Below are 22,060 nucleotides of genomic sequence, written 5' to 3'. Positions count from 1 at the left end.
GGGACAAAAGGTTGTTGACGACATAACTGTTCATAGTTGAGTTATCATAAGGAGCCCAGGTGTCGACCAAGAGTAAAGAATCATGAAAAAGACTTAACAAGAGAGGCAAGTTAGGACAAGTAAAGTGAAAAGCTTAACATTGCTGACATTCTGAAGAGTGATGTGCTGCATTTCTTTAAGTGTGCAGGAAAGAGAAAGAAAAGTGAGAAAGATGTAGCATTCATCTGGAGGGCTGGCTCAATGTTTGTCGTGATGCACTAACCGCAAGCAGAGGTTTTCGTTTATCAAGTCCGACTGCAAATGCATCACGATGCGCCTGATCCATCCCACAATAATGCCCTTCATCTTATCTTGATGTGGCATTTGTGCACACCGCCATAAATATTATATTCCATGCGATGCCTTCTCTGTCTTCATTTCCTTGTTTCTTAGACATGGTAAAGTCTTTCATCACATGAAAGCAGTGATTACCCATCACCCTCCACACTAATTATGCCATTAATAATAAGCTGGCTATGTCTAATGACGTACGCTTTGTGTCAGAGTCTGTTTAATGTGGGGGGAAAAGGCCTTTGCAGCTGACTTAAGCAGTCTGAAGGGAAAAAAAGTAAACACTGCATGCCTTTCTACATCACTGTTCTGTATTTACAGAGAAATGGCAAATCAATAACTGGAGCTGAGGGGGAGTGGAAGGGAGAGTGGAGGAGAATCATCTATGTGGAGAGCGATTTGAGGAGAATTCCATTACTATAAATGAGAAGCGGCGTGAGCAGAGGAAGCCTGACATTTACTGAGGTCACTGTGACCAAGTGGGAGGATGAAAGATACATGAAAAAAAGCAACATGAAAAATATTATGAAAATGATTATCTTTTTCTGCTCAAGCTCTCAGAGATGAGGTGAAACAGGTTCAGCCAATCTCAGAAAGCTAAATACATTTGTATTGAACTCATACAGACCAGTTGTTTTCCTCAGAACAAATGTTAAGGACCATTTTGCCAAAGAGATGACAAGTGATATAGAGAAACTAATAAACACACACCAATGTTTAGTCTTTGTCAAAATACCTAAAGATAAGAAGTTCTTCTGTTACGAATGAGGGTTCATTTACTTGATGAATGTGTTGCTGACACTTACATTGCTGATTTGGTTCTGCGTTTTCTTAATTCTCTGCAACTCTGGAGTGTCTGTGACCACGCTGAAACCTTTCCCTTTGTTCTTCTCAAAATCCTCCCTGTAGCGAACCTGCGGAACAAACAGCATTCATGTTAGAAACAAAACAAGTGTTTAAAAAACATGTGTGCAATATGTTAGCTGAAATAAATATGTACAGCCAGTTATAATGCGTTTGTGAGAGTCAACAAGGAAAATCCAACAAACGCGCGCAATGATTATTTATATATGCTCCGACCTAGATTCTTTCAACATATACAGATTAGAAATCATGTCTTACTGATATTTTTCTGCTTGTTTGAAATACATGTATTATTACGTAATGCTCTTCATAATATATAATGTAGTTAATAAAAGTATATACACAAATATATAAATATAAATAAATAATAAAGAAGAATAGTCCAGCTTATCAATCAACCTGAGTTTTAATTGGACACTATAAAGGATTATATTTAGCCGAATAAAGTTTTTTAAAAGGGAATAAATAAGCTGGAAGAAAAAAGTTTTACGGCTATCTTTTTTACAAGTTGAAACAATTACACCAACATGCTGAAACATCAACTCTAGTGAAAAGAAGCACGTTTCTCATTATGCAAGTATTTCCTTGACTGGGGTTTGCCATACAATTCCAGCCCATATTTAATGAAAAAAATACTTGTGCTACTATTAACATGTTGACCTTACAATCCCAATTTTCTTCAAAGACACAGAAGATGAACAATTCTTATAAAAAAACTATGACTGAAGTAGGAATTAGCAATGTATGTGTGCGTGAGTGTGTGTTATAAGATTGCAAGCAAAGTAAGGTTGGCCCAACATCTATTGCGTAGTCTTTTGTGGCAACGTTCACTTCCTGTTTGCTGTGAGGGCCTTACATACAGGACGTGGTACCAGCAACCATATATGGTCATATTGAGAGGTAGTGTGTAACAAACGCTGTCTATGTGTGTTTGTTCCCAACCTCCCCACCCTATCCTGACCTAAGGGCAGAGGAGGAAATGTCCAGCCCATGCAGCGAAAGATGAGTATCACAATGCACAAAGCCCCCCCCACCGCTGCCCTGTGGCTGATCTCCATATTCACACACTAGTTTACAAACCTGAAACAGGAAGTCAGGTGCAGGTTTTATTTTGAAAGAAAACAGCTACACACATTTCATCTCCCTGGCACGTGCTATGACATTTCAACATGACAAATCTTCTGATTCTACCTCCCCTCGCCAACTTAACCCTTACTCCCGCCTGCATGGTGACTGCACCAATTTCCTGCTCCCCTCCCAGAATGTAGTCTGCCTGCACAGAGCATTACCAGGAAACAAAGCTCCCTCCCTCCCTGTTTGCTTTCCCCTCCCTGCCGTCCACATAATGCCTGACACTGCTGAACAGACTGCTGACCAATCCTCCTCTCCTCTCCTCTCCTGACATGACAGGGCTGTGATTCACAGATAATGTGTGTGTTGGTGTGTGATACGTTCATATGTGCCGTCACGTGACGACCACTGAGAAATTGGGTTAAAACTATGGCTGATCCTTATTCCACGGGAAATTATACACGGCCCTCAAGCCTGCGCATAAAAGATAAGTCATGATGAAGATTAATGTGGCCATGACACATCTTTGTCCTTCATTCTCGCTCCGCTCTCATCAGTCAGCGTATGATCCTCCCCCTATTTGTATTTCTCAGTCTACCTCCTTTGTCTTTTTGAGGTCTATGCAACAGCTTCTTCTCCTCCAATCATGCCTCTGCTTCTTTCCCCACCCACATTGCCTTCTCTCGGTGCTCCGTTTTCATTCATTCATATTTTACTGCCTCAACAGCGACAGAATAGTCGATAGAGCTGGAGCTCTTCCTCATTATAATCAGTCTCTCTGCTTCTATTTGCATTCCTCTAGCTTTCCTTCCTCTAGGGATTTACTTTTATCTCTTCCTCTTTCACCCTGCACTCCTCCCTTTCTCTTTCTGTTGGTGCCTTCCTGTCTCTTCTTTTTTTTCTTTCGCTCATGTGGGCCTCATTGCTCTCCCTTCTCCTCCTCCCAAATTCGTTCTTTATTTCTCTCTGTCTTTCTCTCCGTGTTGTTTCTTTCCGTTTCCTCATGCAAAGTCTTGTAATGAGGTGTGACAAACCTCTACCCTGCTACCATAGCAATAGGGTTCCCCTAGCAACGCAGCGGCTGTATTGGTGAGGGGTTAGATGGCCACATTGCTCCACAAACACCTTCAACATCCTTACGCTGACACAAACACATTCAAGAAGAATAACCATAACACTATGGCACACAAGCATCATGGTTCAAGAGGCTTAAATCATCCAAACACAACTTAACTCAAAGAAACGTTAATAGTGTAACAAATTTGATTTGATTTTGAAAAACGCTTCTTCTATAGTTTACGGGACGTTTTCTAAAAATTTACTTTTCTTTAACCTGTTAAGCCCCATATTTGTTTTCACAAAACTGTGTCTCAGGGCTTCTTAACATTTAATAAACTATGAATGTGTCATACTCACTTAACGGGAAGAAACTCAGCTAACTGACAATACGAACCATTTTTACCGAAACAAGAAGCGTCTAAATTAGCCCTGAGCGAAAAAATGCTACCGCACTTAGCACATAACTCTAGGTATAAATACTTTATTACTTATCGGATCTGCACAAACAAGATATCAGCTAGCAAGCTGAGATTCCACAGATTCTAGAGGTATTAGTATCATCACTGAGCGATCAGAACTCGCGAATGAGAAGCAAACACAGACATCACAACACGTAGCTTTATGGAGCAAAAACGGGAGAAATGTCTTACCGTTTGCCGTTTCTGATCAAAAGTTGTGTTCAATAGCATTAAAACGAGAAAAACGCGGCTGAAGGTTAATCCATAGGTTAATCCAATGTGTCTGTGTCACTTTGAAATGATTACTGATAATCCATCATTCCATTTTTATGTCAAAAACTGAGTTTTTATATTAGCTGCTATGATAGCTACGAGAGTGTATGACAGCTTCCTGTTTTGGGTATTCTGGCTACGCATCACTCTCACTCCTTATTTGATAACGTGTGTGTGTATGTGGAACTTCCCCTCGATTCTATTGGCTCTAGCGGTTAAAAAGATATGTCAATCATCAAAATCGACCAAGGGGGACCATAGATATGGAAAATGCACCCAAATGACCCCAGAAGTGTTTGTTTTTTTCTAAACCTCTCTAAAAAGGTCAAATGTCACTTGTTTTGCATCAATCTTGATACAGGGTACTTATTATATGTTATAGTTTGGATTCCTAAAGCGTTTAGTCTACTATCCCATCATTCAAGGGTGGTTTTCACTATAAGTAATGTTTTTATTTTGGACGGACACTATACTATATTGATTCTGAATTTTCTACATCCAACTCACAGGTTTATCATTGCTTTGAGAAAAAGGATTATTAATGTACCCCTTTTATAAGTGAAGTTATAGTCATTTGTTCTGGGAATGTCATTTTCGAGCCTGTGACCTGGAAAACAGGCTCGGGGCTTAACAGGTTAAGGGTCTATTTGAAACAAGCAGCCCATTATTAATCAATTTCTGTATCCCCAAAATCATCTTTGAGCCGTTCTTATCAAGCGAGGACTCCGTTTACTTTAACTGTGTTATCTTTTTGAAGGGAACTTCTAGATTTTGTATCTTTTGAGACTAATCTACTCCTTTAATGCTGATGTTATTTTTAGTGACATCATAGTTTCCTGTCAACAAATACCACTGTGCTAACAGGACTGCTATAGAGAGTGCTTAGGTCTTGATTCATGATTACACAAATCCTTCATCAAACACAAACATCTTCTGTGTGTTGATAATCTCAGTGTTGGGCCTGTGACTACGATAAACCATTAGTATAATAACTGTCTCTTGGTGCATGCTCGAGTGTTTGTTGGGGGCTGTTAGGATGCTTGTAGAAAAACACCATCTGGCCCTCAATCCCTCAGTTATCCCCCTCCCCACATGACCACTGACCCAGCCCCAATATACACACACACACACACACACACACACACACACAGGTTCATCAGTAATGTTTGACACCGACACCCAGATAAGACGAGGGGATGTGCTTTCTTTGATAAGCCCTGCCTGTTCTTTGGGTAACACTCTCTTCTACGACATGCTGAGAAAACAAGCCTCTCCTTCAGCTTTCCCCAGAGGATGCTTCCAACATCCAGATTTATACATCAGTCCCTCAAGGAGCTTGCTGAGCTTTTGAGTGATTAATGAGGTCAAACATGACTGAATTTGAGGGGTCCTCTCTGCTGAATTGTGCTAAAACCAAGATTTGTGTGGATTTTTGCATTAAAATGCTGCATGTGGCTTCTTCTTCTGTGGTTACTTTAGTGATCACATTAGTAGATAAGTTCCTACAACACTAAAGGAACGCACCAGGGACATTCTGGCATGAAACAGAGAAGTGAAACCTCCCAACTGCCTTCAGTGTTGAAGCCTGGCTGCCACAACTTTGCCAGCTCTTATAACATCTTATACAGTTTATCTTTATCTAAAAAGATTGTTGAAAGTCTGTGAGTACAAATCTCTCTGACTCCATCAGAGCCATTTCTATCAAGGCAAGAACACATGACCCAGTTCAGATGGATATTTTGGTCTGATGAGATTTTTTTTACAAATTGGATAATATATATTTGGGTCTTTGTTATTAAAGCTTCTGGAGAGCCATAGCAGTGTTTTCTGTGGTTACAAAACAGACCGGGGACCTACGACTGGGGGCTATTTGAAGAAACATAGGTTTAGAGGTAATTTGGGAGGATCCATGATTGGTACACGTGGGTGGTCCTGCATTAGAATGCACATTAAAAAGGAAACGGATAAATGTAATAGTGCATCTGTACAGGGCCACAGCAAACATGGTATGGTATGAACAGCACAACATTTATTAAAGGCCATAATGTAGTTTGCAACCATCATAAAAAAACATCTGAATAACCGCCAGACAGTTTAACGCCGCTGAGAGCAGCAGAGTGAAACCCGAGGGCTGTAAGAGTACCGTTTAAACTAGGATTATTAAATTATCATTAATTATCCATTGTATATAAATGGCAAACCCCACCTTAAATTCTGTGCTTAGGCAGAATACTGAACTCAACTGAAAGGCAAGACTTCTGCCAGTTTATTCAAAGTAGAAATGTAAATGGGCTTGAAACTAGGAACATTTATGCTGCAACTCTTACGTAAGAAGTGTTCTTCTTTTTTTTTTAAACTGGCGATTAAAAGGAAATGGAAGTGACTGCATAACACATTTAAGCAATATCCTATTTGATATTTCCAATTCTAGTGTTTTTATTTAAAGACTGAACAGATAACACAGGAAGCTGGCTAGGGATCCAAAGCTACAGTAACTGAACCAACCTTATTGTATTAGGATTGCTCCTCGCTGGGGTTTTGTGTCACAAACATGAAGCCACATTTTATTCTTTCTTGGTAGAAATGTTTACCTATTTTTGTCTCCAAAACATCCTAATTATCCTATTATTACATGATCATTGTCCCTCCCTCTCACAAGTCTCGTGAATCAATTTCCTATTTGACTTCTTGGGTCCATCTTCCAACTGTGTGCAGGCACTTACTTAATTATAGTGATTGTTTTATCTGGAAGTTGGCTTTTAGAAAGTAATTACTCCCAGATAAATGTTTTGGGTTAACTTAAAAGGTAGGGTAGGTAAGAATGGAGAAACCAGCTCGAGCGCGCTAGAATTTGAAAGTACGCAGCCGAAAAAAATCTGCCCCTTCCTTCAGAGCCCCTCCTCCAACACACACGGACGCGCACATGACCAATGAGGGCACGAGATAAGTTTGTGCACAGATGGAAGGCTGATAGGCCATCCAGCCTACCTGCATTTAATGTATTCATTGCTATCGGGATGTTAAGAGCATTCCATGGAATATAACAAGTGTTTCTGAAGTGAATTACCTACCCTACCTTTAAGTCATGCAATTGGTGTTAAGCATGTCCTTCTATATCGTCCTTTATGGGAAACAACGGGTGTGTGTGTCTGTATCTGTTTCAAAGCCACGAGAGGCTACTAGCAGAGGGAGAAAGAAAGCTACCTGGCTCTGCATCTGGCTCTGCTGTTTGAGGCGGAGGTTCTCTGGAGTGTCAGCCACACAGGTGAAGTTTGACTTGGGGTAGTGTCTGAAAAATAAGCAGACAAAAAGGGAAAGAATGTCAGTACACAGTAAACACATACAGGCAGATGCCGGCTTTTTACCGAGACTCCCACTGTGACGCCCAAGCCTCTAAGAGAAAAAAACAGCATAACTCAAGCAGTGTGCAGTCTGTGGCCCCACAGTGAGGGTATTTGTTATTCAAGGTGGTCCTGAGGTTGAGTTAGGAGCCCCTGTAGACAAAAAGCATGTCAGTATAACATACAATGCTCTGTTAGTGGGAGCCAAGGTAGCCTGAGAAAGAGGAAGTGCAGGGAGGGGCAGGGTGGGGGGATGAGATGTTGCAGAGTTTTGGGAGCGAGCCATAGCAGGTGTGGAAAAGGCTTTCCGTGCTTACAAACAAACACACACACAAACACACACACTGGCATAGCCCTATGGGGGTTCACAGGAAGAGAAACAGCACGCAACAGACACAGCAACAGGGTCAAAGAGACAGTAGGCGAGCTGAATGACGTCATGGGCAGCCCCTTCCAGCAGAGCGTGTAAGCACGGCCTTTTTTCTGAATGGATTCTGGGAATGTTCTTGACAGTCACGGAACCATAACCACCCAAACCTTGTGTTACTTGGGAGGAAAAATTCTGCCTGAAAAACAAATGTATTATATACACACACACACACACGTAAGCAATCATGCACCACTGTACAAGAAGCATGCTTCCAAAAGCCATTCATTGCATGTTTAGATATCGATTGCCTTAAATGCTGTCAGTGGTTTGTCCGTGTAAGGCATAAGTCAGTGATTTAAAACACTGGAGGCTTCTGGGCACGAGTAGCCTTCAAGGCCACAAATAACACTGCCTGCCAGTTCAGAATGATCCTTAAGGCAGAAAGAAATGCATGGCTTAAATCCAGGAGAGGAATATTCCTCACAGCTCATATGGACTGCAGTTCCCAGCATGCCTCAGGGTGCTGTGTGACCTCAAAAATCCTCAACCACTCCCTGTTACAGTATGTAACCCATTTAGGCAATATGTTTACATGGTCAAAACACTGAATTAGCATTCATCCTGATGTGATTAAGGGATATAACAACTTTAACAAAGGGATTGTGGTTGTCATATTCTACTTAAAGTACTGTTAAAAAAAAAAGAGAGGAGCCACAACCTAAAAAACATTTCAAAGAGTAGGGAGAAGAACATAAATGCAGCTGGAGAAGATGATTGAAGTGTTCAAGCTCTGTGATATACAACAAACCCAAGCACTTGATCCCTGCTTTCATCCATACAGACGCATGCAGGTGTGTGCACGCTCACACTCGTCTTTCACAACTGCTAACACTCAAACGCTTATTTTCCTGAAAGGGAAGCTATCTGCAACATTGAGATGTGGTGGTTTGCTAGCTGTCGAGGCAGGGCAGGCTGGAGCAAGCTGATCAAATAATGCAAATGAAGCTACTCTTTTATTGTGGTGACATATCTAATCACAGAGGTGCTTCAAAGAACAGACACACCACTCTGTTTTATATGAACATCAAAGTCTTATCTGTCTTAAGGATATATTACATCATGCAAAACAAGGCTAGATGGCAAACAAATCTACACTTCATGAATGGTTATCTTTATGTGTGTTAGGCAGGTCAATTTCCCATGTTCCATTCATTAATGAGGGTGATTTGATTCTCAAGAACCAACTCTTTAAGTCTAAAGGCTTATCAATGCTCACTGGCCGTTTCTGAACACTATAGATGCATCTAATATATACATATTTGTGTCGAGACTCGAGAGCAACACGAAATTAATCTAAATGGTTCAAATTTAGCAAAAGTCTCTAAATGATTTCCATAAGTGTTGCTCCTTAAGTCTATTTTATCTCAATTATTTGGGTATGATCCCCCTTTTCAAAGCCAGTTACCTAATAATGATGTAAATATGTATCTGGGTTGGGTGTGTCTGGTTTGTGGTGGAAACACACTTCCTTTCACAGAGCATCACTGTGTCTAAAACCCCCACTTGTCTGAAGCAGAGGGGTGTGCGTTCAAGGTACACACCTTCGAAACCCGCATATATGTTAACAGCAATCCTGTCATCATCGATGTGTCCTTGGAAACCGTCATAGCACTTACGGGTCAGTAAATTGCTACACAAACAAACACACAACAGGGTTGAAGATTTACATTTAATGACTAAGTGGGATGGTGAAGTGTGTGTCTTGAGTGTTTGCAACGACCATGCCTGCGTTTTGGTTGAGGCAATGTGTGAGTCACAAGAACACTCATCTATCTGTCGGGTTGCATAACAAGGTAATAAGTTGCAGACGTGAGTGGGTGACACATGCACAAACTCAGTTAGCCCTGGGAACGCTAAAAGGGAGTGATCAAAATGGAGGGGTGAGTGGGGCACGCATGTGTAATCGCACACCACACAGACACACACAAACCGCCTACTTTGCAGGAGGAGAGGCCTGTTTGCATAGAGGGACCAGGAGATGTTGAGGCTGGCTTGACCATGTGAGACCTGGAAAGGTTGTAATGCATCATTCAGCGGGAACATTTCATCTACATGTCAAATCTGCACTAGGGCTGTGCAATTCATCGTATTTTAATCTCGATTACGATTTTGGCTTGCGACGATTACGAAAACAACGTAATCGAAATAAAAACGATTATTATTTTCATAAACTTTCTTTTTTTTTTTTTTTTTTTTTAAAAGTAATTGTTTTTTTTATTTTATTTCTTTATTTTATTGGTTTTTCAGTTGAATTATACTTCAAGTCCATCTTTTAATGGATGTTTTCAAAGTAAATGGATAATCGTTTTTAATAATCGTGATATCAATTATTGACCAAAATAATCGTGATTATGATTTTTGCCATAATCGCACAGCCCTAATCTGCACAGAAGTCTCGTAAAAAACCACACATCACAGCAGAGGAGCTGTAGTTGGTAGAGGCAGCGTTGAAAGCAACAGGCAGAACTGTCTGCTGTACAGTGACTGGCAATATCCATTATACAAAGAGGCTCATATATCTTTCAATGATGTAAAGCTCTTTCTCAGGCTAATTATATACATACAGCAGCACAGCCCAGGAAGCGCTGTCCGGTAATCTTGTAAAAGTGGCTTTAATCTTGACTAACTATTTATCAACAAATGATTCAAGACTGTGTTAAATGGAATAAAACCAGCAGGCATCGTCTGATTGATAACACTAACTCAAGACATTTGTGACAAGCTTTAATAACACCACATTGATGTTTAAATTAATTTCTGGACTATCAGTGATTAAGGTAGCGCCCGCCAATATCTCCCACGGTCTCCTTGGGAAATGAAGAATGTTATCTCTTCTCCTAAATCTCCCACAATCCCCGGTGTGACTTTAGGATCTAAACGGGGATGGGACAATCAGGGAAGAGGTGGGTGGGAATACAGTGAAAACAAACAACGCCTATATCAATTACTGAGGACAAATATAGAAGAGTAATGGTAAAGTAGCTATCCCACAGAATAATGACAGAGACCATAGCCTGAATTCCTCTCCTGAAGCGGGAGGCTCTTCCACTTATGATGTTTACTCCAACAAGGCTTGTTTTAAACAAACGGAAGGAGGCATAATAAACAGGCTCTGAAGGGCCTTGCTTCTGCTGGCGCGGGGAGCAAAGGAAGCATTGGAGGCAGGAAAGGGAGAAGAGGAAGAAACTGTAGTCTGTGGAAACAAAGGTGACAGTATGACGACACCTGCTGTAGAGGGAAACACCTTGAAGTGAAAGAACGGAGGTAGGAAGGTCACAGAGAGATTTCAGGCTAGAGATGGTTACTATTACAAATCATATTTAAAATACTTCATCATTTTATATTTTATTATAATTGCACATAGGTCATTGAGCTTTTATGCTTTATTTAGGTGAGGATGGGTGGAAAAACACTGAGAATTTGCTGTGGTAACACTCAAGTTTATCATTAACTGAAATGTCAAAGCGACTAAATAAACACCTGTAAGTGGTGAGCCAAGGGTGTAGGGCTTTTATTGTTAAAAGATTAAGGGCGCTTATTAGCGAATAGAATCACTCTACAATAATAAAGCACCGTTGGCCCTTTCCCAGGAGACAATTTCACATGTCAAAGTCAACTGCAACGGTGTAAATAATTAAAAATTGGTCAATTCAGCAAGATAAAAAGAATGTTGCATAGTATCTCTGCTACTTAACCAGGGACAACATTTATTTATTTAAAGTTACCTAAAACATTTAACTTTTCTGCAGAATTGGCACATATCATAAATCCCTGGTTTTAATCTGAAAGGATGCAAATTCCCAATAAAAAACAGCTGACCACATGCTAGCATACTTCGAGTTTCCACTAGGGCTGAGAATGCTAGCATGACGTCTTGATTTAATTTACTGCCAATAAAATGGCAGTTCAGGAGAAAAGGCAAAAGAGCTTGTCAGAACATGAACGCCTTTTTCTCTCTGCATTCTTCCAACACACACACACACACACACACACACACACACACACACACACACACACACACACACACACACACACACACACACACACACACACACACACACACACACACACACACACACACACACACACACACACACACACACACACACACACACACACACACACACACACACACACCACACACACACACACACACACACACACACACACACACACACACACACACACACACACACACACACACACACACACACACACACACACACACACACACACACACACACACACACACACACACACACACACACACACACACACACACACACACACACACACACACACACACACACACACACACACACACACACGTAATGGCAGAGGGGGATTCCATGGATTCCAGATGAGTCTTTAGTGTGAGTGCAGGGGCGTGAGTGGACATGCTAGTTTTCAGTGTTTCTGCCCGTGTCACTGTAGAGGAACTTAAGGAATTTCCTTTGTTGATACCCCCCCTTTCCCCACGGAGGAGGAGGGAGGTAGGCACTTTCCCACACCACATATAGGCCCTCTCTCTAAGGGGGGGGGCTGGAATAGTCACTGATAAACAGCAGAGGAGGGATAGAGGGGCCTTAGTTGGGTTGCAACATGATTACACACACACACACACATTTGGAGAGTCCTATTTCCATCTGAGGACAGATTAAACACTGCTGCGGCTTTGGGATGCATGATAAACCATTTGAGCGTGAAAACATGAGACATGCTCACTGACATACACAAAATGACAACTTGGGGACAACTTACGCATTGCAGTAAGGTCTCTTCTCGAAGCCTTTGTAATTCTTCATGTTTAGAGTCATTTTGCAGACCTCGCAGCTGAAGCATCCTTTATGCCAGTACTGTCAGAAACGAAGGAAAGAGAGATTTTAGACATTTATTTCACCTTCATTTGGATCCAAAAAAGGCCACACACACACACATAAGAACACCCATACAGCAAAGGAAAGCGAAGTGAGTGAGTGAGTGAGGCCAGAACTCTTTTCTATTCCCTTGAGGTTTCACAGGGACGTGAGCTTGATACAGAAGACAGAAAGAATAGTGACTGTTAAGACTGTGTGGAAAAGAGCTAAGCAAAGTGGAAACACAGTAGTTTGTGTATGCTGCCGTTGAACATCCGCTTTTGGTTGCTTGAATTGTTACTATTAATAAGTAGATTAGGTCACTGAGCTGGTGTTTGTGGTAAGGAGGTAGCTGTAAAGTTTGTGATTAACAAGTATGAATCTTTACTTCTATCATCTAATCTGGGGTTTATCCATTTTCACACTTTTTTTGTTGTTGCCTGAGCTCCATTGTATGTGTGAAAACAAACAGATTAGCAGAAGTTACTTTCGCTTGGTGATGCAGGGACTGTGCTAGCTCTGAATTTAGCACCTTTGGACTCTGTATGCTCATCTCTGCAGGCCTGCATTTCCCTGTAGCTGCTCTAACCATCTTCACGAGAAGCCATGCCTCTATCTCTCTCACTACCCTTTCTCCCTTCCTCCCACCCGCAGGCCCTCTCGCCTCCTTCCCTTTTCTCTCTTGGCACTGGGCTGCTCTGTGGCCTGAGGGTTCAAAGAGGGATTGAGGGAGGGAGGATCGGAGAAAGAAAAGTACTGGAAGGAGAGAGGAAACATGAAAGGAAGGAGCAAGAGGAAGGGAGGGGTGGGCAAAAGAGAGAAATTGCCAGAGAGTGGAGCAATGATCTGGCTGCTCCTGCTATCGTCAAGGGAAGGGAGAAAGGAGTGCAAAGACAACGAAAGAGAGAAAATGGGAGGGGAAACCAAGACAGAGTCCTTATTAACATGGCCTCAGGGTGCTCGGGCATTACGCTCATTCTTTCTCCCGCTCTTTATTAACTTCTACACCAATTGCTCACACACACAATTTTCCAAACAGCACAGACAATATGACTCAAAACAGAGAAACTGCACATCAAAGAACAAGCTCACTTTCTCAATGTTTCACTCACTAACTAACACATGCATGTTTGATTCTACACAGTGTTCCTGGGGTAAGACGCATCCATTTATGATAATACAAATTACAAACGTTTTCCCCGCATAGAGTGATAGACTGTAGTATGTTTTACAGCATGGATAAATCACCAGGATGTCGACGTTGACTGTGAAAGCTGCAGATGGACAGTAGACACAATCATGGTGGACTAGATATAAGTAAAAGTGGGGCTGCAAAATAAGTGACAGACAAGGGGATGTGTGGAAGGAAGATTTCATTTAATTAACACCTCAAAGTGTCATTTTTTGCAATATAAAGCCTTCAATCATGACCAATAAAGCTTCTCTTTTATTATAAAGCTGGTTTTATATTGTACCACGTATCAAGCTTAAGCATTATCTCAGTGTGTATAATGTCAATGTGTTTTTCAAGAGGAATTGCAAAGCTGCGAAACAGATATTCAGAATGGAATAAGGTAGTTAGCCTCAATGCGGTTAGACAACCCAAACATATGTCAACACTTGATTCCCTGGACATTGTCTGGAGTTCGTAGTAATCGGCTCAGGTAACAACAGGAAAACGTAATGTTTAACTCGTATGCTATAGCCAGATGGAACTATTTTTGATCCAGACTAGCTCAAACGTTTGTTGTACTTGTATGATCAAGAAGTGAGAATGCCAAAACACATGATTGCTTCCCCAAATCTGTAAGTGCGGTTGCAGCTGGTACTTGCTCCATTGTGAAGTCGCCTATATGGACACAATGATGGCAGCACTATTTATGGAAACATGACCAAACACAAAGCACAATGGGCATAACACTTTTTTCCTATGGCTTCAGGCTGGTTTTAAGAACAGTCTTGTCTGTTCTGTCTGGTTGTAACAGACCACCCAAGGTGGTGTTCAATGACAACAGGCAAGTGTTTGCGCGTTTGACTTGGGTGTTTGTTGCTGTGGGCCAGCAATATTGTTCTAATGCATACACAAGAGGAGCCTGGGTACTGTTCAGTGGAGCTGTGATCAACAGCCAAACACACTGGGCCAAGCCTTCAAATCCAAACTCCTTATCCCACTACAACCCATCGGGGCCTGAGGGAGTTGCAGATGGACACATCATGTTACTTTTTCCACTGCTCTCCCTCTCCATTGTTCTGGCCAGTACTGCAATGGCAAATCTCTACAAACAACAGCACAGTGCAGGCAGATTCCATTTCCTCCAGCTTCACGCTCATTTGCAGCTGTGGTCGCTGCCCTCTTTGCATGCAAACCGTCTGCTTCATCTACACAGCGTAATGTTCTCCACAGACTATTAGCCCCTTCTCAATGATGACCAGGGATAAGCTAACACAGTGTAATGCTAACAGGAGTAGTGTGGATGCAAATGCGTTTAGAAGAAATGTGAGCCTATCAGCTGAGTGAGCTTGGACTTTGGCACTCTTGTTGTTTCCCTAAATTAAATATTGACCTTAGGTTTACTCCAGTGACCAAGCCTGCTGAAGTCAACTGTTTAGCAAACTATTCCAACCTGCTAACCCACATTCTACCAGGACAACCCTCGTCATCTTCACATTGATAACACAGGCCCTCTCAGGTGAACAGATATCCGGCTAAATAGCCTTTTGGAAGAAGCAACAAGCTAAACACAGGTGCCAAAATGCACTCAGGCCACATGTGGTCACTACATCTGGTGGAGTGTGTTTATATTCAATTGTAAGTGCATTTTCACTGACAAATTAAAAAAGGATCTCCTGGTGAACTTAGTATTATTCAGTCAGTATTTAGCCACTTCTTTTTTTTGTATTCGGAGGGAGGTCAAATATAATCAGATTTTCACTACACAATTTTTCTTGCTTGAAGAATTTAAGACGACGATATTATTGAAGTGCCTATAGAAATGTTGAAATAATAATAATGCTGTCCGTCTAACTTATTTAGTCAATTCTGCCTTTTGTCTCTTTTTTTTTAGCAACTGGGGTACAATTGCGTGTGATAAAGACAAATAACAAATGATGTAAGAGGCTCTTCATGTCTTCCTATGTGTATCATTCAAATTAAATCATTATTTCATTTATTAAATATCAGAATCATCATCGAAACCAGTATACCGCAGCAATCCTTAGGACACGTTGTCACATTTAATACTAATCTAATGCCAAGCGTGAATCGCTAATTATCTCATCTGAACCTAGATACAATCTTAAAATACAGTATCAAGTAGGAATATGGTCTGGGACTTATACTGATGCCAAAGGGAGAGGAAGGGACAAGCAGCAATGTAGGGGCGGGAAACATCCCAAATGTGTGTTCCAGAGGCCATCCAGCACTTATCCTCCTCTAGATCCAGGAAAACCTGGCCCTTGGGTGCCGAGGCAGGATCTGGCATTCAGCTGGAAAATGAGGACACTGCAGAGTCCTCTAGAAATAAAACACCCATAAAAAAACAAAACAGCACTGTCTCCCTGCATCAGCGCAGCTCAAGGGCACATGTGTAGCCGCTTGTCTATACGTGTGTGAGTAATAACTGTGTGTGTACATGTGTGTAGTACTGTATGTAGGTTATGAGTCTCGCTGCATGATGCATGCATGTAAGCTGGGATGCAAGACTCCAGTCAAGAGCAGAAATGCTCAGTCAGCCTCATCGCTCCCTCTTGGTGAGAACCAAATACAAGTTAGCCCTGTGGCCATTTGTAGACACCATGTTTGTGTGCACACACATCAGACACACAGAGCTACAGTTAATAAGAGTCTGAAAATAAGCATAGTCTCACGCTAACTACTGACTGATAAAGGGACTGGTTTAAGGCATTCAAATGATGCAGGGTTGTTACCACTTCCTTTATCTGTGTTAGTGTCGAATCCAAACACGGTAGATTTCTTACCTCTTTTAGTGCACTAGCCACAGCAAAACAAAGCATTGTTTTGAAGAAGAAGGCGTACTGATTTGACCAGAAGCCCCCTTCCCAATATTGTTTTATTTTTAGATAAAAAAAGAATGGACTGAAGTTTTAGACTGTGTTAAGGGGATTTTCATGATCCAGTCATCTGTGAGTCACCAAATTAAGCATCAGAGGAACTTAGCGCCTTATAGCAGTGAAGGACATCCCTAGGGGTCCTTCATGAAAATGTTTAATAACTACTTTTTTCTAGATCAGTAGCAATTCCCTTCAATCACTTTGTTTCATGCTCTAAGAGGCTATTAGGCCCAATGCTCAAAGGAGGCTCTCATGGCTCTTGGACTCAGAAGTTTATTTTAAACCAAAGGTGGCTAGATACATACAAAAGATCAGCATACACACGCACAGTAAGGCATTACAGCAGCTTACTATGTGTATGTGTGAAAGTTTATTCTTGCGTAAGACAGTACATGCCTAAAGACAAAGTAGCCACATCTGGCTGGTGCTGCTAATAGAGGAAACTAACTCATTAAAGCATGCTGGTTCATTATTAGCCTACCTGATGCCATTCATTTCCACCCATGCCAAAGGCATGGTTGCTGGTATGCAGGCAGACAGTGATTTGAACAGACATACTAGGAAAGAGTGGAGTATGCACTTAACACACTTTCCAAACCACTCCAATCTGTGATGTGCATTTTAGTAAAATACACATCCTGCTGCCGTACAGACAAAACATTAGTAAAAGAAGAAAAATAACACATAAGCACAGTAAAGGTGAAATGTCAATCACTTCTGGTGTGTTATAAATTATCTGTATGAATTCATTTGAAAAAACATGGCATCATATTGCCATGTCGTTTGGCTAAATTATCACTTTCCGTTGGCCTTCTATGCATTTGCTTAAGGCAAAGCAACAGAGAGGCCAGATTGTTGGTCTGGGAAAGCAAACATGTCGACGAGTTCCTTTTTCTGATAAAAGGCACAAAGGAGAAGTACCTGGCTGCTCACTGTGGAGTCAACACGTCAGGTGATTTTAACAGTCATATGAGTTTGTGACTGTGAGTCATTGAAGGGAGGTGCCTGGTAGTGGCTGGATAAATTCCTCACCTCTTGAGGCTTAAGGACAACATGAATCAGCTCTAAACATAGGCAAGGCGGTAGACAAATTCCTCTAAAACCGGAGTCAGAGGAAATGAGTTTGAACTGGATCAGCAGAAGGCAAAACCCCATTTTACACAGGAATACTGGTTGTAAAATAGCTCTATTTGCACTATACTAAAATAGAAACAGAAAGGAATATATGAAGGACTCGTACGATGAGATAAAAACATTTGTGATTTCGAATAAGCCCATTTTAAGGATTTTATTTCACATGACTAAGCATGATGTAATCACTCGTGCTGTAAAGACTGTTCTGAGCTGCACAAATCTCATACTGTACTCTTCTGACCTTTAACCCTCTTGTGCAGCAATTTCCTGGGATTGAAAGGCAGCAACACAATTGGGGCACACATCTTAACCAGAAACCCCACATGGAAGCCAAATAACACAGCAACCAATTTGTTAGCTAAATAATAAAAATGAACCCGAGTCAATTGTAACTGTGAAAGCTAGAGTACAGAATGACCGTATGTGTCAGGTACATCAGAGTGTGAAGCGAATGGTGTATGAAATCTGATTTCTACACACACTTGTAGATAATGCCAGCTGTGTCTGAACATTCAAGATCATGTGAACCAAGAAGTGCAGTCCCTTTTATTGCTACCAGCTCAACTCAAAGACTAAATAAAAAAAACCTGCCTATTGAAATTGTTGGTTCAACATAAGTGAAGAAAACCAAGACAGCAGAATCATGAAAACAGTGATATTTCTTGTCTGTCTGCATTGTAAAAGCCTTCACCGCTGACATGCTGATATGAGGAAAATAACCTCCAGCTGGCTTTTGTCCATTCATCCATATTTCTTTTGACCTTCTCCTCCACTGACAAGCTGTTTTGTATTGTATCTTCTTATCTATGATACTTGGTGCCATGTGGGAGATATTTTGTTTTGTAAAAGCAGCGTCTGCAACAAGCAAACAGGTCTTGCCTCAGAATGAATCTTACCAATAGTGTGTCTAAACACTTATCAAGATGTTTTGACATTTAACATATTCAAAAGCCAAAACATGAATTCAAGAGCCAGAAGCAACTGTGTTTAGGCTTCATACTTGTTGAAGGATGAGCTTTCAGAAGAAGTCATTTCTCACATTATTTATAGATTTTGAAAACACTACGTTCACTTGAAATAGTAGCTGATTTACCCACTCTGGAATCAGTTTGACAGCACAGTTAAATATTAATAAATCTGTTTCTCTTCACCTGCAGGTAGGGACAGGCTCTGTGATTCACACATGCAAAAGGCAGACAGCTCGTAGAGATGGTGAGTACACAGACACTCGAGCAGAGTCGAGTGTTTCAGTGAGAGATCAGCTTTAAGCTTTAACCACTTTATCTTGAAAATACACACTTCCTGAGTGCAGGAAATGGCTGTTAATCTTGTGACACACATACAAATCATTGCAATCCTCCAGACAATGCACATTAACCTAAATATGACCATTTTTATTTCGAAGGGTTGCATTAAGGGCGCTGGTAAAAACAACTACTTTATCACTTCCTTGTAACAAGTTTGTATTGGCTGGAGTTCAAAAGCAACAAAAACTAACCAAACTGATATGAGCCTGATTTTTTATCCAAAAACTACAGCTTAAAACTCCTTACTATCAACAGTCTCTTAAGAAATAAAGGAAAGCCAAATAACAAGGCAAACAGCTCAACCAAAATTCACTTCCTGTCTTTACATGTGCTCTGCTGCCCGCTCCCTCTGCTGGGCCCAGCCCTGCTATAGTGGAATGCAGCTGACAGACAAACAAGCCTCTGTGGCTCAAACTCTCTGCCCCACAGAGGGGGATGTTATAGAAGAACACTGTCAGGTAAAGGTACCCATTCATCAGTAGCTCAGAATACCAATGGAGGAAGCGGCAGAACACTCAACTCCCCTTTGCCTTCACCTGAGCTAGCCTAGCACATGGAAAAATCCCCAGCCAATGTAGCCTTGTCTGCTTTTAACAGAAGGAGAAAGGTAGTGTCTGTATGTGTGCGCGCCACGGAGATGGCGAAGGGGTGATTTTGTTGGCATGTCTGAAGGGGTGAGCACTGATGCAGAATGGCAGCGAAGACAGACGGCAGGCTACTCTCCTGTATGGGTTCAGAGCAGCAGGGAGACGACACAGCAGGCCCCTGACAAGAGCACGCTTTATGGGAGTGTCTGTCTGCTGGAATGCACTCGACTTCAGGCCAGATACCAACGCACATTCAGGCTGTACTTGTGGCAATTTGGTTATCATAAATGCCAGTCTTCTAACATGCTAACATGACTTGTATTTGTTTCAAGTGTGAGAGGGATTCTGAGATAAATCAATTCCAGTCCAGAGCAATTTGGGAGAACATTACTCATGGTGCATTCAAGAACACATCTTTGCAGAGAGAAATATTGCATTCAATCAAGTAGTGATGTTACTTTAGATAATGTGCTTTGTGTGCTCTTTCTCCACCTTCCCTGTCAGATAAGCAAGTCTCAACAGGGATTGATTTTCAATAGCCATTCAGACGTCCATTAGACAAATTATCTACTTGCCCAAAGCACTGCTTTGGCCAAAATACATAAACATTACTCTTCATATGACAAACAATAGACCCCACCCAACTAGTAAAGTGAGTGTGTGTTACATGTATGTTGTTGCAAAGTTACAGTCTGAGTGCAACAGCATTCAGTAAATGCAGGACTTATTTCACATTTCCCTCCAATGACAAGCTGTGATGTATCAATGTTAACTGGAATTGTAGCTCACATGTGATCTAATGAGCTGGACATAGGAGTCCCTACGGGTAATATTGATGAGATTAACACCTTGGCTGAGATTAGGAATCTGCTTTTGACTGAAAAGTAATCGAGGCGGCTCCTCTAATGATCCCTGACTTGGATTAGCCGGTGAATTGGACACAGACATGTCTAAATCTGTCCATGCTGCCCACGACATTGGACTATTTCATTCCATCGAAAGTCATGAATCGTTAAGTATTTGTAAAGGTAAATCCTACAACTAGATGTGTTGAGGTTAGAAACGTTAGCTAAACATCAGTTTTCTTCTAAGCAGTGATTCCAGCCAGGCCCAAACCAGGCTGTCGGAAGCACCGTGAGACGCTGGTTTTAGGGCGAATCAATACCGTAGCCTTGAATCATTGTCGTGTTGAAAAAAATATATATATTCTGTTTTGTTAAAGTTGTCCATTATCAACACGATATTTTGCTTCTAGTCCGCGCTCGGGTCTTGTGACATCGCCTCCCAGACGTTAAGCTAGCCGTTAGCTTGTCTTGCTAGCGAAATACCTGTCCTGTTGGGGTGTTCGATTCATTCACAAAAATACGTGAAGGGTGTCATTTTAGCAGAGCAGAATGCGTGTAGAAAACGTACAAAAGAATGTAGGGGTGTAAGGAGTATTTTTAAACAAAGAGTAAGAAGTAAGGCGACATTTTCACGTTCTTACCTTGTCCAGACAATTCACTTTTTCCGTGGGGTATACGACTAGATTACATCTGCCACACAACGGATTCATGTTGGAGGAATGCTCTTCTAGCTAGTTAGCACGGAAACCGCCGACGATACTGCTTTTAGCTTTATGCTGTCGAGTCCTCACTTCAAAAACTAGATATAGTGCACGATAATGATCAGTAACAGACCAACACTAATCTAGTTGTATGTAGAAAATCCAGGAGGTTGTTGTTGTCGTTGTAGCCGCACAGCTGGCTGTCAGTCCACTAACCAGACACGGAAAGCGCACTCCCGCTTCCCCCTCTCTCTCTATTTCTCTCTCCCTCCCTCGGCGGCGCGTGTCCGAGCAGAAAGGGAAGAAGCAGTGTGGGAGGTTCAATGTTTTACTTGGAAGAAAGATTTTAATAATTTGGTCATTAATTCGGAGGAACTTCATCACCTATAAATCGTGCATATTCAACTGAAACTGAAATACCATCGCAACACAGTCCAAGTTCTGTGTTGTAATCCAGATCCACCCTTGTGCATGTTCAACACGACTGTCCTCTTCCCATCTGTGCTCGCATAGCAAACGCATGCGATCATCTTCATTGTTGCAGATTTTTGGGGCTTTACCAATACAGTGATCTCAAATCATATTTGTACACATATGCCACGTTCACTGCGTGTCCTAGTTGATGTCCATGTCATATATGTGGTTAGGAGGACACCTGCTGACAAAAAGGCTGTACTGTCTGTTTCCCTAAATATGCCTCATGCATGGTATTTTCTATAAGGATTTTCACCCT

General features: G+C 41.5%; 1 protein-coding gene across 1 annotated transcript in view; it reads right to left on the bottom strand.

The window, feature by feature from the left end:
* The window catches only part of lasp1 (LIM and SH3 protein 1), a 29,184-nt gene extending 7,579 nt beyond the window's left edge, over positions 1-21,605 (bottom strand). Inside the window, exons 1-4 of the mRNA XM_034143778.1 lie at positions 21,268-21,605; positions 12,588-12,682; positions 7,260-7,344; positions 1,137-1,244 (exon numbers count right to left, since the gene is read on the bottom strand). Coding sequence (XP_033999669.1) covers positions 1,137-1,244; positions 7,260-7,344; positions 12,588-12,682; positions 21,268-21,336 — 357 coding nt within the window. The 5' untranslated portion in view covers positions 21,337-21,605. The remainder of the gene's footprint in view (positions 1-1,136; positions 1,245-7,259; positions 7,345-12,587; positions 12,683-21,267) is intronic.
* Between the last annotated feature and the right edge of the window lie 455 nt (positions 21,606-22,060).

Source organism: Trematomus bernacchii, unplaced genomic scaffold (assembly GCF_902827165.1).
Source record: "Trematomus bernacchii unplaced genomic scaffold, fTreBer1.1, whole genome shotgun sequence".
Taxonomy (NCBI): Eukaryota; Metazoa; Chordata; class Actinopteri; order Perciformes; family Nototheniidae; genus Trematomus; species Trematomus bernacchii.
Note: the sequence above shows the minus strand (reverse complement) of the source record. Positions and strands in the feature narration are given on the sequence as shown.